Raw genomic sequence first — 16,276 nt, 5'->3', positions numbered from 1 at the left:
CCTAAAAATAAGCACAAGCTTTTATAAACAAATTCAGCTGAAATCCTCAGTGCTGTGAGGACAACGGCCACCAGCTACACTGTAGCAGCACTGTCTCATGGGGCTGTTTGGCCAAACCACATGACGTGAGCGTGTGCCCAAGCAAGGCGCGCTCCTTCTCGGTAAGTAACCCGTGTCAGCACAAACTCTGGCAAGCGCTGCTTTGCTATATGCTCCCTGAATTTCACACAGAGAGGTGTGGGTTATAGGACAACACAAGTAAACAATCTCTTCCCTTCGAGGAAGAGACAATCTACTTATTCTGTCATCATTTTCCACATCCCCTACCCGCTTGATAACACAGTGGCTCTTAACTGGAGAAAGGAGTGTGTCTTTGCATCTCAAAAAGAGAACAGGCCAAAGATGGACTGAGTTTTACATAAGGACCCCTGACAAGGTGCTGAAAAAGAGCCAGGGAGGGGGCAGAGATCATAAATGAAAAGAACACAGATGGAGACGATAACTCCTGCGGAAGAGATACTCCACCACTCGAGCGTGTGGACGCAAACAAGCCCGAACTCGCTGGTGTGCGTCTGAGAAAACGTCTGACCGGCGATCAGGGGAGAATCTGTTTCACCCCCCCCCGCCCTTCACAGCTGAACCCAGTGCCCGAGGCTGGCTGGGTACTGAGGACGCATTACACTGCTGGATATTGTCCCCCAATTACAATCATGTGGAGACGACTGCGGGACAATTAGGAGCTAACAGGGGCTAAACACCCATGAACAGCGCACTTCAAAAAACCAGCCCATGTTTCAGGGCGTCTTGTCTTTATAGCCAATTAGGTATAATGGGCAGAATTGAATTTGAAGTTTGTTAAACGCTCCTGATCAGAACTTCTCTCTCCTCAAAGGAAATGAAAGGAAGGCATGTCAGTATGTGCTAAAACTGAAATGAAATCGCACACAGAAGTGGCCAGGTCTAACCATCTTGATGGGGTGCGAATGTAGTATATGGGAGACACACAACACTCTTCTTTCCTCTCAAAACTCAGACATGGCGTAACAGGCAGACATAAATTACAGCACCGAAAAAGAAAAATGATGTCATGGCACTTCCAGTTCTGTAACTGATCTACATGGGTGTATTTTCAATGAAATGACCTCAATCACAATAAATGGAAAGACTGAGAGGATCACAATTCTGCCATTAAATGAGTGAAGCTCCCTGCGCTCAGAGATCCTCAGCTGCCTGTGGACCGGGGGCAGAGTGAAAGCATGTCTGAGGAGTCCCAAGCATGCAAAATGTGTGCTTCATGCGTGAGAGATGAACAGACCTCCGGAATGGGAAGGGGGGGGTTCAGCTGTTCTCCCAGCTGTTCTGGGACACACACATCCCGTCCAAAGACAGGAGGCACCAGCCAGCACAGACAGAATCACGGACAGATGAAGACAGACAGACAGAAGGTTACAATCCACTGGCTGGGCTTCCAGACGGAGATTACAGATAAAGCACATTTTCACAACCCATACAAAAGGAACCACAACTGATGTTGGGGGCTAGCACAGACTGCAGGGGACAACAGGCAGTTACCCATGCGAGTTGGTGATGAATGGGAGGGTTGCGCGGTGGGGGTGGGGGGTCCCACACAGGAAGAGCACAGCAGGGCCGGGGGACATCCCTTACCTTTGAGCTCCTCTGAGAAGGAGGCCGAGTGGCGTGACACAAAGAGCTTGAGCTGCTCGTCCAGGTTGCAGGCTGTCAGGTCCACATCCCAGGAGCGGATCCCTGCGGGGGACGGACAGACAGACAGAGTGACACCAACTCTCACACCCCAAGTGACCAAGACTGAAATAAGCTGCTTTCCAGAGCAATTACACATGCATGATTATGCTGCAAAAAATTTCTAATCCATTTCATAAGGATGCTTCACAGAAAAAAATAAAACAGTAATACAGCTCACAGCCAACAATATAAAAGACCATAAACCCACTGGAATTTCTGACAACAGAAATGAAGACTTCTCAGATGGAAAGCCTCTCTATAAAGCTGGCAACAAGCAGAAAAGCAACCCTCCTGTGACCTGGCTGTGATCACCCAATGCTGAGTATGGCAGGCAGCTTCAGAGTTCTCACACCTGCACCCAGACATTCAATGTAACTGGCTATCAAAGCACATCCTGCTCGCTCACACAGACACACACACACACACACGCACACATTCCTTACGTGAAGTTGAAAACAGGAAAACGTTTAGTGTCAATTAAGAGAAATGCCTGCACATTTCAACACCTGATCCTAAATATCCTCTGCAGGTAGTACGTGGGAAACCTATATCAACTTAATAGAAATTTGTGTGTTGAGTGTGAAAACAAATCTCTCATTGATGGGCTTTCCGTTCACGCGCAACAAGTTCTGAATTACACGCTCATTACCTTTCCAGTTCCTACTGAAGGTACATCATTCATTCGGCAGCACTGACCTGAGGTCAGCTAGATAACAGACTTGTCTGGTAATAGAGTTAATAAGTAGGATAAATGTCTGTGACTACACCGCCTGTACGCATGCAAACAATAAGCCCGCTACGCACGCCTACCGCGCTGATCGAACGCAGATGTGTGCTACACGTGGCAAAGTGTAAAGAGACGGAGCGGCTCTCTGAGCAGCGCTGGCTAAAATATACTTTGCAACGGATTTCTAAATCCCAGTGCTGAAACTGCTGTAGAAAGGAGAGCCACACACACATGCAGGCATGCCTTAATATGACCACCTCCCATCCACTCACAAAACATAAAGTAGGAGTTACCATTCAAACATTCGCATTCAGAAAAACGCAACATGAGACCCGGGCATGGGCAGCAGCGTAGCACAGTGGTAGGGTCTGATTCCCCACCAGAGCACAGCTCCTGTACTTGAGCAGGGTACTTAACCCACAACTGCCTCAGTAAATATCCAGCTGTATGAATATATAACATGTGAAAACTGTAGCTTGTGCAAGTTGCTCTAGATAAGCTCTGGATAACATGAGTTGCTCCGATAAATGCCAATAATGTAATGCAATGGATGGGACTGACATTTTTAGAACGACATTTGTGGTTTTACGTGGCATTACTGTAAACGGTCCTGCAATAAGATGACGTTTACCAGTAAATACGTGCATATGCGCATAGAGAGAGCACTCATATATGAGGAGCCCCTGACACACATCTGAATGAAGATGATTTTGTGTTAATCTCCCTCACACATTCTGAAATTGAATTCAATGACCCATATGATGCTGCTAATAGGGAGGCTACTGTCTAAGTATTGTTTTAGATAAATGTTATATTTTAATCCCCTAGCAAAAATGGACTTGCTGCATAGGAGTTCCATGCACTGCAGGACTGTATTCGAAGCTTCTCCACAGCAAATTAGCGAAGGACTCTAAGTGTATAATGAACCTTCATTATGGACATAAAAGGAGCTGCTGAGTCTGACACCCTGAGATGCGGTCCTCCACACCCTGCAATGTTCCGCTCAGGAACACGGCGCTCGGAATTTCAGGGTGGAACTGAGACAGCCCCGCGTTTCCATTGGATCCCAGCAATTCTGTAACAACTGTAAATAACACTGCTCACCAGAGGCTGCTCTGCCCACGATAATTCATCTCCCTGAGGTCCAGGACACCAAATGCGCGCGTTCCGCACCTTAAACAAATCCGCGCTCAAGGGCCTGTGTGGCACGGGCGAATAAAGATAGGCGGGCTACCGCAAAGGGCAGCAGATCGAGGGGCACTGCGGTCGAAGCATTAAGCGTTAAGGCCTGGGAATTACCTGCATTAAAGGCAGATAATTCGCTTTACCAGCAGGAGAGCACGGAAGAGCAGACCTGCATAGAAGAGCCTAAAGAATTCATAAACAGGGACTTGGTGTACTACACACCGCCCCTCCCAAGCCCTCTCCCCCACCACCCCCAAACCCTGGCAAGCAGCAGAGCAGCCGCAGCAGAGAGCAGAGGTAGAAGCTGCAGCTGGTCTCAGGCTCAGTGTGCTGGTGCTGTGAGGTAACAGGAAGCCAAGCTAATAATAACGACCAAGTACCTCAGCAACAACAGAATAACCAGAGATGACTTCTGCCGAGCTAAATAAAGGTGACACGCTCATGTGGAAAAGCAATTCCACAGTGCACATCCCCACAACATATCCACAACCAAGATGGACCAGTGATATTATCACACTTGTCACCGTTATCAATTGTAACCATCAGTGTGTGAACACATGCTGCAAGCACTAAAGCTCTTATAAGGATGACTGAGCTCAGTGAGTAAACAACATCTGAATCCTCCCTCCCACTGATCTCTTTACAAGAGGAAAGAGGAGGATGAAGAAAGAGGAAGCAACCTCTCCCACTGTCTGGCTAGGACGAATATAGGCCTGACCTCACTGTCATAAGCTCTCTCCACAGTCCGCACAAGTGTTCCCTGATGAGACAAGGGTGGCAGCAGTCCCACCGTAGGCTCCCCTGGAACACTAACCCACACTGCCACTGTTCATCGTCCTGTGCGTTCTGCCCTGCTGCTGTGGTGACACAAGGCCTTGCTATTCACTTCCTGTTACCATCACCCGCTCTCTCATACCTGACGTGAAGAAGTGGTCATGTGGCTCTTATCTGAACTGAAAGACTCTGCATTGAAATAAGGGTAGGGATTTTGGTCCTGGGAATACAGTCGCTGGAGCCAGGTCCATTTCAGTCTTGTGGTACAGGCTCTCACATACTTGCTGCAAATAAGGGGAATGCCAAGAAGTTAAACAAACCACATTTCAGAAGGAAAACTGTGGATCATACAGTAAAACTGCTACTTTCAGCACTAACATTTTCCTTGAGTATGGAGACTAGCTAGGTGGTGAACATGGGGGTGCAAGTACATGCAGTCAGATACTGCTTGCAATGAAAGGTTCCCAAAAGTTCCACTGAAAAATGAACAACAACAACAAATGCCTGCCTACTGTGCACAACCAGAAAGCTGGTGAAATGCTATAGAGAGGAGCATAAACTCAGAGAGCACTCACACAATGCAGGGGCCTGCCAAAGACAATCATGGGGAAACATGAAGAATATTCTCATACATGGTCTCCTTCGCCTCCCAACAAGTAAACATCAGCAGTGCACTGAGGTGCAGAAGCAGCTACAGTTCTTTGACAAAACTGCAAATGCAGAGTTCATCAACTCTGCATCAAGACAATATATCTTTATAACAGGAGACTTCAACGAAAATCTAGCAATCAAATGTGATGTCATTAAACTACATGTGCTACAGAGTATGTCCTTCATCAGCTCCATCCACGGTCTTCATCCCAAGTAGCAGCAGGTAAGTTACTGGGTCAGAAACTATTTCATGGTATGGCACTTTAGTGGGGAAAAAAGATAGCAGAGAGGTACTGTGCACAGTATAATGAGCTGCGATTTATAAGACCTGAAAATTCCCACTGTGGTGTCAACAGAAAAACGGCCGACAGGGGAATTCAACTGCAGACTAGCATTTCCCCATCTCAGTCCCAGGAACCACTTGGCTGAACTACCTTCTCAGCATGTAAATTTCTTTCCAGAGAAGGAAAGTATCTACAAGGAGCTTCAGTTTCAAGTCCATTTTCGAGTTCAGTTAAATGTCGTTCTGCTTTTTTGCTCATATTTCAGAGACGGCTGCTCGCTGACTGGAACTGATCTCGTGCAGAGACCATGACAGGTCCAGACCCTGGTAGAACCGCATTACAATTTGTTGTGCCAATCAAGGAACACACCAGTACACAGCTGCTTCTGCAACAGCTGGGACTCGAGGGAACTGCAATTAACACACCCTACAAACAAAAAAGCTGACGAATCAACATACAAGAACAGATTCAAAAATACACTCTAGTGCTGCAATTGGCAGCTGTGCCATTTCCATTTTCTGAAAGCATACACTGTAGAGATATCACCAAAAGCAAATGTAAGTTATATAACTCAAGGCTTCTATAAATGTCTTCAAAGTATAAAATGTAATATTTATGAAGCAGTGGTGAGAGCTTAGCAACTGGTAAACCTGGAGTGATTCAAAGTTCAGTGATGTTCTGTATTATCAATAGGCCTGAAACCAGGCCTGGTAGAACAGCTTGCCCACATACTAACACTGCATACACTTCCAGGCTACAAATTCCTCAATCTAACGGCTACAGACCCAACGTGGGACACAGGTAGGCTACAAAATGATGCGTGTGCATGTCTGCACAACATTTTTTCAAGCCTGAAGTGGCAGCCATACTTGTATTGTTAAGGCTGCTGAATCTACTGATAGACCATGGTGGTGTGGAAACAGAGGACACTCCAGGTGACTTCAGACTGTTAAGGTGTCACCATCTAGGTTCTATCAAGTGAAGGCATGCCCACTCAAAAAAGTTTTAAGATGGTACCACAGTCATACTCAGAGTCATACAGCATTTCCTACCATAAGACACAATGTACTGTTTAAACTGGAATTTTATTTCCCTGCTGTTTAGAATACTCATTTACAGTTTATGGTGGCAGTCAAATGAAAATGCATGGCATTTTTCTCAACGGATCTTAGCTCTGCACTGAGCCTTTGAAATAGGCTTCCCGCCCTCACACACAGTCTGGACCAGGTGAATGTAACCCCATTGCTGCAGCACATTATACGGACATATGCACATACACACAGGACCGCCCCTCCCGCACACAGCTATGCTTAATGAAAGCGGCCTCTCCATAGGAGCACACTGGAGTGGGGCAGCGGATGGGTTCTTCAGAGCGGGTTCTCAAACACAGAGCTCTCTCTTATGGAGATAATGAATGAGCAGCTGCACGGGCTCAGGCCACTGCTAACAGGAGGGGGAAATTAAATAAGATGTACTTGGCTGGACTGGAGTGGGATCAGCCTACTGTTGAGTTTATACAGAGGAAACCCAATACAGGTCACAGAAAGCATACATCCCGGCAACACACACACATACGCGCACACACGCACGCACGCACACACACACGCGCACGCACACGCACACACACACACAGGAATGCACAGTGCTAAACCAACTGGCGCACCATCTGTGCAATGCTCACCACTTTCCTGCAACCCCCTACTCGTGTCCTGGCAGCAGTTGCATACTGTAGCCCTCTTGAACACTGCCCACACAAGGCGCCTGTCAGAGACAAGCTTCATTTTCCAGGGTGTTATTTTCCACGGTCAGGCCGTGAGGAGGTAAACAAAAGCATTCCTTAGCATGACTACCATAATTCGCAAAGCTGTCGCTTAGACTTTTACTCCCAAGCCCCACACTAAAATATGAACCTGTGGGAGCCGTGGCTGAAAGCGATTGTTGGTTATATACTGTGAATAAACTGGAACCCAGAAAGAATGAGATCTGAAATAAATCACAGAAATTTCAATCAGCCATCAAAACACACGAATAAAAGTAAATGGATTTTACACTAAGCTGCGTTTAATCTGAAACTCGAATTAAGCGAGGGAGTTTCTCCATGTGTTAAGAGTACGCCTGCGTGCGTCTGGGCATGTGTGTTACTGTCATTTCCTTTCAGACACAGGTTTTATCTTTAAACAAAGCAGGGATCTCAGAGGGGATTTCTTCCCCCCACTCAGTGACTCAATGAAAAAGAATCACCCCCCTATCATGGATCAGGAAGAAGAGGAAACGATGAACTGTGTAGCTGAGAGGATGTGTGCGCCATGTCAGACACAGCCTGCATCAAAGGGTGGAATGCGGACTGAGGACACAGAGGGGGGAGGACAGATAGAGAGCACAGCAGGGGAGACAGAGGGTAACAGGATCTCTTCACTCTGCTAGAAAGTGTCAGCTGGCCAGACGCACTGAGTTCTCCTGTCTTCACGTTTCCCTTGAACAAACAAAGAGACTGGACTTTAGACGCTCACTTTCAATGGCACACTGGCAGAGCCGACCATCTGCAAGACACACCCAGAGTCGTGCACACACACAAACAGCTCTGTGCCCATGTCTCTCAGCAACAGGCAGAAACCTTACTGCACGTCTCGCGAAACAAAAATTGCGTTCTATAATTCATTTGTGAGAGCCACGTTAATTGCACTGTGTTTTCATACCAGGACATGGCAGCATACGTGTGTCCATGCCTTTGGGGTGGGTCCATGGCTTGATCTGAAGCTACTGTACCCTGGTGAGGAACAGGCTGCCAAGAAACACGGCAGAAATTTTACCAAGATGGGAAAACGTGACATGAAATTTGCATGGTTACAGCGAGGGGCTATAGTGGAGTGGCACAATTTAGTATAATGCACCGATTCTCAATCCTGCTCCTGGGGCCCCCTACTCCGCACATTCTCCATCTTTCCCTGCTCTACCTACCTGACCGAACTCATCAGTGGCACTTTTGATTAGCCGAACACACCTGATTTAATAAAGAGCATGTTAATTATTTCAATCAGGTGTGTTTGGAGCAAGGATAGGCTGAAGATATGCAGGACACGGAGGCTCCAGGAGTATGATTGAGAAACACTGGTATAATGGAATGCAGCCCTTTGTCACACCCATGTAAATTCAACTGTTGGTGTGGAAGCCATGTTACCATTTTTCAACTGACATAAATGTGGCAAGCTGGAGCCATGTTGAAACCTAGACAGGTTTGATCACACGGCTTGCCTCACTTTCCATCCCAGCACCTAGCCATGATGTTGTTTTAACAGAGGGTATTATATATGCTGCTGTATACAACTACACCAAAGAGAAGCATAAAATGAGTTCACAACTGTTTATTTTGCATACAATGAGTTAGCCAACTGGGTGACAAGTGAACAGCTGCAGTTTGCAATATTTTTATTAATCCTTGTCAGAGTTGTACAATATGTACACAGCCATTGATGCTTTCTCTGCTGTCAAAGTACCTTTCAATAGCTCCAGTGATCACACACCAAAACTGATAGGCATTTGATAAGAAAATACATATTTTACAGGTCAATGGACATGTACTCTTTCAAAAGCAGCACAGCATGGGATATCAAGTAAAACCTGAGGGAAGATTTCCATATACCCAAATTGCAATGGAGGAGACGGATGCAATGCATCAAGGCTAGCAACACATAGGCTGCGGAGGCCACACAATTGGACGTCCCTCGGCTTCACGCTGAGATACGGAGGCATATCGGTGCCGCCAAGGCTAGTCCGGGAGCCAAGGTGTCTGAGCGGCACCCCTGTGTCTGGTGGCTCAGTGAACACACAGCAGAGATCCCCTACCCCCTTCAGCTCCTCACTGGCTGCTGCCGGGCTACACGCATGACTAGGCCTTGAGTGGGTGAGGCAGGTCTGAAGGAAACATGCAAGGACCTATAAAGGAGATGTTCCTGTTCTCCAGCACAGCTTAAGCCATGCTGAAGAAACTAGCCTGCATTATTCATACTCTGCAGCATGGACGTGCTTTTCATGTCTGCTGTTAAATTTATTGCCCTTCCTCTGCAGCCAGAGGCGCTAAGCTTCAGCTCCCTGCCCACAGCCACGCATTAACACACGGGACTGACTGAGGGCAGTTTGAATCAAAAACAACACTTACAGCACCGTGCCGAAACCAAAACGTACTCTGACCAATGTCTTAGTCACTGATATGAACGTTATGATCATGCGTTAAAAACTTGGGCTGGGGAGGGAAAAAAAAATGCAGCGTGCAACAAAACTTCCTCAATGTACAGAGACATTTACAATTAGATACAATTACTTAGCTGCCAGGATAAGAGACCTGGGAGCCTGCAATGCTCCCTGCCTTCAGGGATATCACGCTGAGGTCCGATCACTCCTCAAGCAGAGACCACCAGCACTGCCCTTCCACTGAGTGTGTACAGCGCTCTCTCCGGACCACTGAGAAGTCAAACACATGAGCACAAAACACCCCTCAGAAGCTAAACGTTTCTCCACAACATCACACCTCTCATAAAAAGAAAACAGGATCTGCCAAGACGTTCATCCAATTAAGACTCATCTGTGCTGACATATCAATCCCAGTTCTGAGTCTCAGAGCACTCAAAATATTTCAACACTGTACTTTCCCACAGCTGCCGTTAAATCTCCCAGGGGTTTCTCACATCAAACCAATTCTACAGGTTCTGTGAGCTTTAGTCAGTTAATAAAAGCAGTGTCACGTCGCCCCGCAGTCTGCCTCCTCTGCTCACGCAGATGGTGAGCCTGCGCCTGGCCTTCCCGCCGCGGGCGAGTCTGCAGGCAGCCATGCTGTCTCTCCTCCTCTCATTATAACATGAGCTCAGCACAAAAACGCCATCTCAGGGCTAATCAGGGGGAAAATGACAGCTAAGGATTTTCTGTACGCAACCAGCGAAACACGTTCTACCACAAAGACCCTGCAAACGAGCACACCGAATGTGCTAACTCACGAGACTCGCATATCAAATCTACCCTAGCCTTCCACCACAGCGAGAATTTCCTTACTTTAAGTATGAGCCATTGCTGCAGATACAGCAGTAAATATGCTTTCAACACTACATCTGTGTACTTGCTTAAAGCTACACATTAAAGCTGGAGCCACGGGCACACAAATCCCACCCAGCTTTGAGCTTTTCTCTTCAATTTGAAAAAAAAAAAAATCAAAGGAACATGCTAGAATCAGCCTATTACATGCTACCCCCTACCCACAAATATGTAATTATATGCCATGTCAAAGATGAGCATGCGGATTTATAAGATTGTTTATTATTTCTATAGTACAATATGTAATAATGATTTCCAAATGTGATCGTCTGATCCTGCCAGGCAAAACTAGTGGTGGCCCAATACCAATATCACATTAGTCTATCACTGCTGATGCCCAGTGACACATTACCTCACTTCAATTCTTTTCAATTCAATTCTTTTTTAGTAGACAGCGTTATTCAGGAAGACTTGCAGTCTTACTTCTTTCACATACTTTGATCCAGGTCTAGGGCTGGATTTTCACTGTGCAAACGGACGTAAATTACATTGGTCAGCGGCAGAACAGTAGTCACCCCGCAATGATTCACACCAACAGCCTTTCAGGTCATGACTCCAGAGTTCTGACCACCACACTAGACACTGCCCTATAATCACAGAAATCCATCCGCAATTCCTCTGAAGCCAGCCGTAACGACTTGGTTAACGTTAGTTACAGAACACAGAGGCCAAAGGGAAATAAACAGGGAAAATATATCTTAGAAAAAAAAATACTCTCGAGGGGTGGCAAAGTAATTTGACTGGGTTAGCATACCAGTCAAGGGTTATTTGCCCTCGCCCATTTCATTTACAACCGAACTTCGGAACGCAATGGAGCTCCAGTAAACTAACTAACCACTGCGACTCTAGATTTCAGAACAAATGAGTTTTAAATCCAAGACATTCATTAAGTCATATTATACCAGAAATACTGTTATATACGATGGTGCAAACTCATATCATTCTAGAAAAAAAAACATTCATATATAAAGCATTTCCTGTAGCTACATTCATGCAAACGACACCCACTGCGAGACTTTACAACCAGATAAAGTATCCTATGCGTATGATCTTACACGCATCTAGCCAACTATTTCAGTAGTAAGCAGGTTAGTTATACAAGATAGTCATACAACTAAATCCTGAACCCAGGTCCCAAGTTTTCACACGTACTGGCGAAGAAAACTACTGGTTTTCTTTCGCTTATTGGCGATATTTCTGATAAGTCGGTAAAGCACCGCCACGTTTTGTGGGTGTACTGTTTACCGACGTATAATCGGTAATTTTATTATGATTATTCTAAAGTGGGTGCGGCAAATATGTGAACGTACTTAGCTCCAGCGATTTACTGAGGCATCTATTCAGACACAAAGAGGGCGACGTTAGCTAAAATAGCTAACAAGACACATACTGTACCTATACTGCCTGCATTTACAACACAAATGCCTTTTTGATGAGTGAATACAGCATTCTACACGTTGGAAATCACCACAAATTACTATGTCAAATCCCCATCGTGAATATAATAAAAATGTCACCCCTAATATAGGTTAGGTTTGCTACCTATCATATGCAGCTGTGATGCTTGTTGATACAACTGCTCTTATGATCAGATAATTTCCACCAAACATATCTCGCCGCTGGACTACACCCCGCTACAACTTCTTTGTGGGCAACGCTACTAGCATGCAAGTTAGTTCGCATCGTTTTAAATTATGCCTAAACTTACCAAGACAGTCAAGTCACTAAATACAGCAAACAGTGGCTGGCAAGCAACAGATCAAGATAAGTCAAGAGTAACACGCACACACCAAAACAGCATGCCCTCTGGATAATCCGTTTATCATAACACCATGCATAAGCTTCACACCATCTCTTTTTGCTTTAGCTAGTTAGCCAGCATGACAACGGTTTTAAATTTTTATCAAAGTCTGTGCTTAACGTTAGAGTCGCCTTAACAACCGATTCCCATACTTGACTGACTCATACAACTCAGAATTATTTCAATGACAAAATTTTTAGCTATCGGACGTTAACTAAGCAGCGAACACCACTCAAGACTGCCTTCTCCCCTGTCCCCCTTTATAAGGACCCTGTATCCATGCCGAATTTTTAGGCACGCTATCGTTTTTGAGTTTATAAAATCTTGTTCATGTCGAAAGACACTAGCTGGATATATGCCCATTTTGGTAAACTGTCATTACCAATGAGATAACCAGCTAGCTAGCTCCATACGAGCATCAGTAGATAGCTAACATCAGATAACTACTTGCTTTTGGAAAACCATACCCCTGCACCACCCAGCGCCAAGCTACTGTTGCTTGCTAACGTGTTAGCAACGTCACCTGTTCTGCTTGCCAACCTAGCCAGCACGCTAACTGGCCACCAAGCCAAGCCTGGAAAAATGTATGAATTCATACAAGTCGGGGGAAAGCGCGGGTCGACGTTAATTCTTAAGGTACACAAGGCAATTTACCTCTTTCTATCTCCGCAACCACATAGTCCACAAGACCGGGCCGACTGTGCTCGCCGACAATTACAAGCAGAGAATATTTGTCATTGCTAAACCCAGGATGGGAAACTCGGTTCGAATTTTCCATCGCTTCAATTTCTTCAGTCTGTTCTGTCGCCATGTTGAAAACTTCGGCTAATGATGTCATACATGAAGTGCTGCACATTATTATAAGGGGCGGACGCCTATCGATTGGCATTTGACGTGACCAATCAAAGTCCCGCGAAATCAGACTACTTTTAACGAGTTAACGGTAACGCTCTCTGGTCAGCTAGCATTTGCGGAATATTATTTTAAGAAATCAACACTGATGCAGTTAGATAACCGATTTCCTATGTGAATGGCGCCTTACTAACTAGAAATCGTAAAGAATAACGTTTTTTCACGTTAGCGATTCGCTACACGATCCAAACAATTTTAGATAGATACATATAACGTTTAGACAAATAAAAATAAGTAAAATGATGTTTTCGTTCCTGCAAATGCCTGGACAGCTTTTCAAATCTGAGTCATTTTCACTCAGTGTTTTCTCCATTTTATCATTACCACAGCCAAGACGACGACAGAAAAATGTGTTTTGAAAGTGCTTTGCTGGTACACAACACATCAAGCCTTTCAGAAAATAACCCAGCATTTACAATCACACTTGCAGTTGGTAGTGAAAAAAATAAATAATTGGAACCAATTAAGATGCACAAACCAAGTAGTACAATGCTTTATTTATTAGGGAAAAGATATAGCCTATACAAATACAACCCGTGCGCAAGGAAGATCTGTGAATGAGGATGATCTTTTTTCTTTGGCTAGATAGTGCCTCCATGTGGTGAACTTTGATTCTGCTGAAGACGGGGTGGAACTGAACGTTCTACACCCACGCAAAATAGAATTTTCTAGCCTGGTTTAGATGTTGTTGCCGTTGTTCAAGTGTATAATGATAAGGAAGCACGAATAGTGACCAGTTCTATATAATGATAATTTCCTTCTTCACACCTGAGTGTCCAAATAGGCGTAAATCTTAAGCGTGTATGGAAAAGATTCAAAATGCACATTTAGAGAGGCCATTGGCTTTTCCTGATGAATTACATGTCCGTACCTAGTTCACCTCATCTGATATTTAGGCTAGTAAACAGAGATATATATGGTCATTATTTAAATATTTGCATTACTGTTGTTATGAATAAAATATTCTGACTTCCTGTGTCAATATAGTACTAATTAAAGGGCAGGAGAAAAAACGTATCATAACCGTGAGAATAGGAACATGCATGTTCATGCTCCCATCAGATTAAATGTCACTTTATCACTCAAATTATAGATTATACTTGTAAAAGACACCACAGCAAGTCTAAGTTTTTACAAACCATATATGTATTTATTTAATTCAGTGAGTTTTACATTGAGAAAAGAAAATAATAGCAGAATAATGACAAACTGATATAATTTATGTCAATGCAGCATATCCTTCTTAATTGGAATTTGAAGGGGGCTGCTGGGCTAACTGTTTTGAAAGCAGCCTCCAGTTATTTGTTCTGCTCCGTCTCAGCGGTGAGGACAACCATTTGAGATAAGTCTCGCTACAAGCACTTCAGGATGGAGAAATTGCAGGACGTTCCTCGTGGACAGCTGCACAGTTTCCCGATCCTCGCCCCCTTGCGTAGGGCGCATTGCTCACCTGCATCACACTAAATAGAAATGATAAAAACGAGTATTTTTGCAGCAAAAAAAAAAAAAAAAAAGGTCAACATCACCCATCAAACATCTGTGTTCAGTCTCGCTTCAGCTGTTGTGCGGGCAGTTGTTTTCTCAGATAGGTTTTCAAAGATTTTCCTGCAACACTTTCATAATTTGGACATTTGGACTGAGCGTAAATAAATTCATCAGTGACAGACAAAACATTTTACCCTTCACAATCTTACCGAGGGAACCCAGCCCAGCTTTTTCTCTGTGACTGGCATCTGCTTGTTCCTCAGCTTTTCAAGAACTTCCTGTAAGGCTTCAATCTGCAAGAATGAAGGATAATTAGTACATCTTTGCTTACACCTTTTGCACAAATGTGTTTGCAAGCCTAAATACATTGTGTGAGGTTGCATGTCATTGTGCATGCATTTGTTAATTCTGACTACATTCACTTTTCCTTTCCTTATCCTAAGGAGTGGTATATTTGCGTATGCATTGTTTTTCCAATGTATGCCAGATCACTTCATATTAAAGACAGATAAAGTCAGACAAAGACAGATACTTTGTGTTGTCAACAGATTGTGTGTTGTGCCGAGACAAAAATTCATTTTACATTTGAACAAAAAAAGCCTTGGGATAATGTGGGGAGACAAAATATTTCAACAATGAAAATCTAACAATTATGAAAATCCACAAAATAGTGAACACAAATGCAATTAAATCAACCAAATAATGTCTAAGACATACATGTACCCTGTTCAGAAAACAATATAGCCTTACCAGTTCCTTCTCTTCCTGTGTCTTGAAGGGGTCCTCTGGAGAGCGAGTTTCCAGCGAGTCTTCACACCGAGCCAAAAGGATGAGCATGGCACAGGTAATGCCCAGGAGCAGAAGTCGCCCACTGACCATGGTGCACAGACAGGGGTTCTGGATCTCAGATGTGGCGAAGAGAGGGTTAGGAGTGGGCTGGTTGGGGGAAAGAGTCCTCTCTTGGCTCACTATCTCTGACAGTGTCCAAACCCTGGTTTTTATACCTACCATTGACATCAGCTGTTGCAATATTCATACAAAAAAAATCTGTGTTGACAGATATTACTGGATGACGCCAGATGGCTTTTTCAGAATTTGAACACCTAAACTCCCCTTTCCCCCCAACTGCTTTAAAAAAGGAACAAACATACCTACCTCTTTACACTATTTTAGACTATTCCTGTTTAAATAAGGGTTCTGATCTGAATTATTGTAGCGAGAATTCTGAAATCATTTTTGTTGGCATTCCACACATTTCAAAAACACTCACTACCTTCAAATTATTGGAATTATATGAAACTGAATATTTTTAGAATTAGATCAAGACAAACTCACTTAGAGGTGTCCACACATTAATGATGACCTGAGGCAGACATGTTAGATTTTGACAGTTGTGTTACTGAATGCCATCAAGGATAAATTGTAAATACTATACTGATAATGTCACAGATTTTCCAAGGATGGATTGCAGAGAGTAAAAAGAAGTGTCCATCCCTCAGATGCTTAAACAGATTCCCCTTTGGGGAATGCTTAGCTGCACATATCACACAACTGGATAAAACAACACAAACAACACAACACAAAGTCCCCTCTGCCTTTCTATAGGTGGAA

General features: G+C 44.3%; 2 protein-coding genes across 2 annotated transcripts in view; both read right to left on the bottom strand.

Annotated features, from left to right (window-relative positions):
- map1sa (microtubule-associated protein 1Sa) overlaps positions 1-13,082 on the bottom strand; it is a 32,810-nt gene extending 19,728 nt beyond the window's left edge. Inside the window, exons 1-2 of the mRNA XM_036521001.1 lie at positions 12,923-13,082; positions 1,666-1,767 (exon numbers count right to left, since the gene is read on the bottom strand). Of these exons, the coding sequence (XP_036376894.1) occupies positions 1,666-1,767; positions 12,923-13,079 (259 nt within the window). The 5' untranslated portion in view covers positions 13,080-13,082. The remainder of the gene's footprint in view (positions 1-1,665; positions 1,768-12,922) is intronic.
- Positions 13,083-14,424: 1,342 nt separating this feature from the next.
- Positions 14,425-15,621, bottom strand: cart1 (cocaine- and amphetamine-regulated transcript 1). Its single transcript, XM_036522658.1, has 3 exons — positions 15,416-15,621; positions 14,875-14,958; positions 14,425-14,640 (listed from the first exon to the last, which is right to left on the bottom strand). The coding sequence occupies exons 1-3, from the start codon at positions 15,542-15,544 to the stop codon at positions 14,533-14,535; spliced, it is 321 nt and encodes a 106-aa protein (XP_036378551.1). The 5' UTR covers positions 15,545-15,621; the 3' UTR covers positions 14,425-14,532.
- Positions 15,622-16,276: the final 655 nt, after the last annotated feature.

Source organism: Megalops cyprinoides, chromosome 2, assembly GCF_013368585.1.
Source record: "Megalops cyprinoides isolate fMegCyp1 chromosome 2, fMegCyp1.pri, whole genome shotgun sequence".
In the NCBI taxonomy this organism is placed as follows: Eukaryota; Metazoa; Chordata; class Actinopteri; order Elopiformes; family Megalopidae; genus Megalops; species Megalops cyprinoides.
The sequence above is the reverse complement of the archived record's forward strand: the minus strand, read 5'-3'. Positions and strand labels throughout refer to the sequence as shown.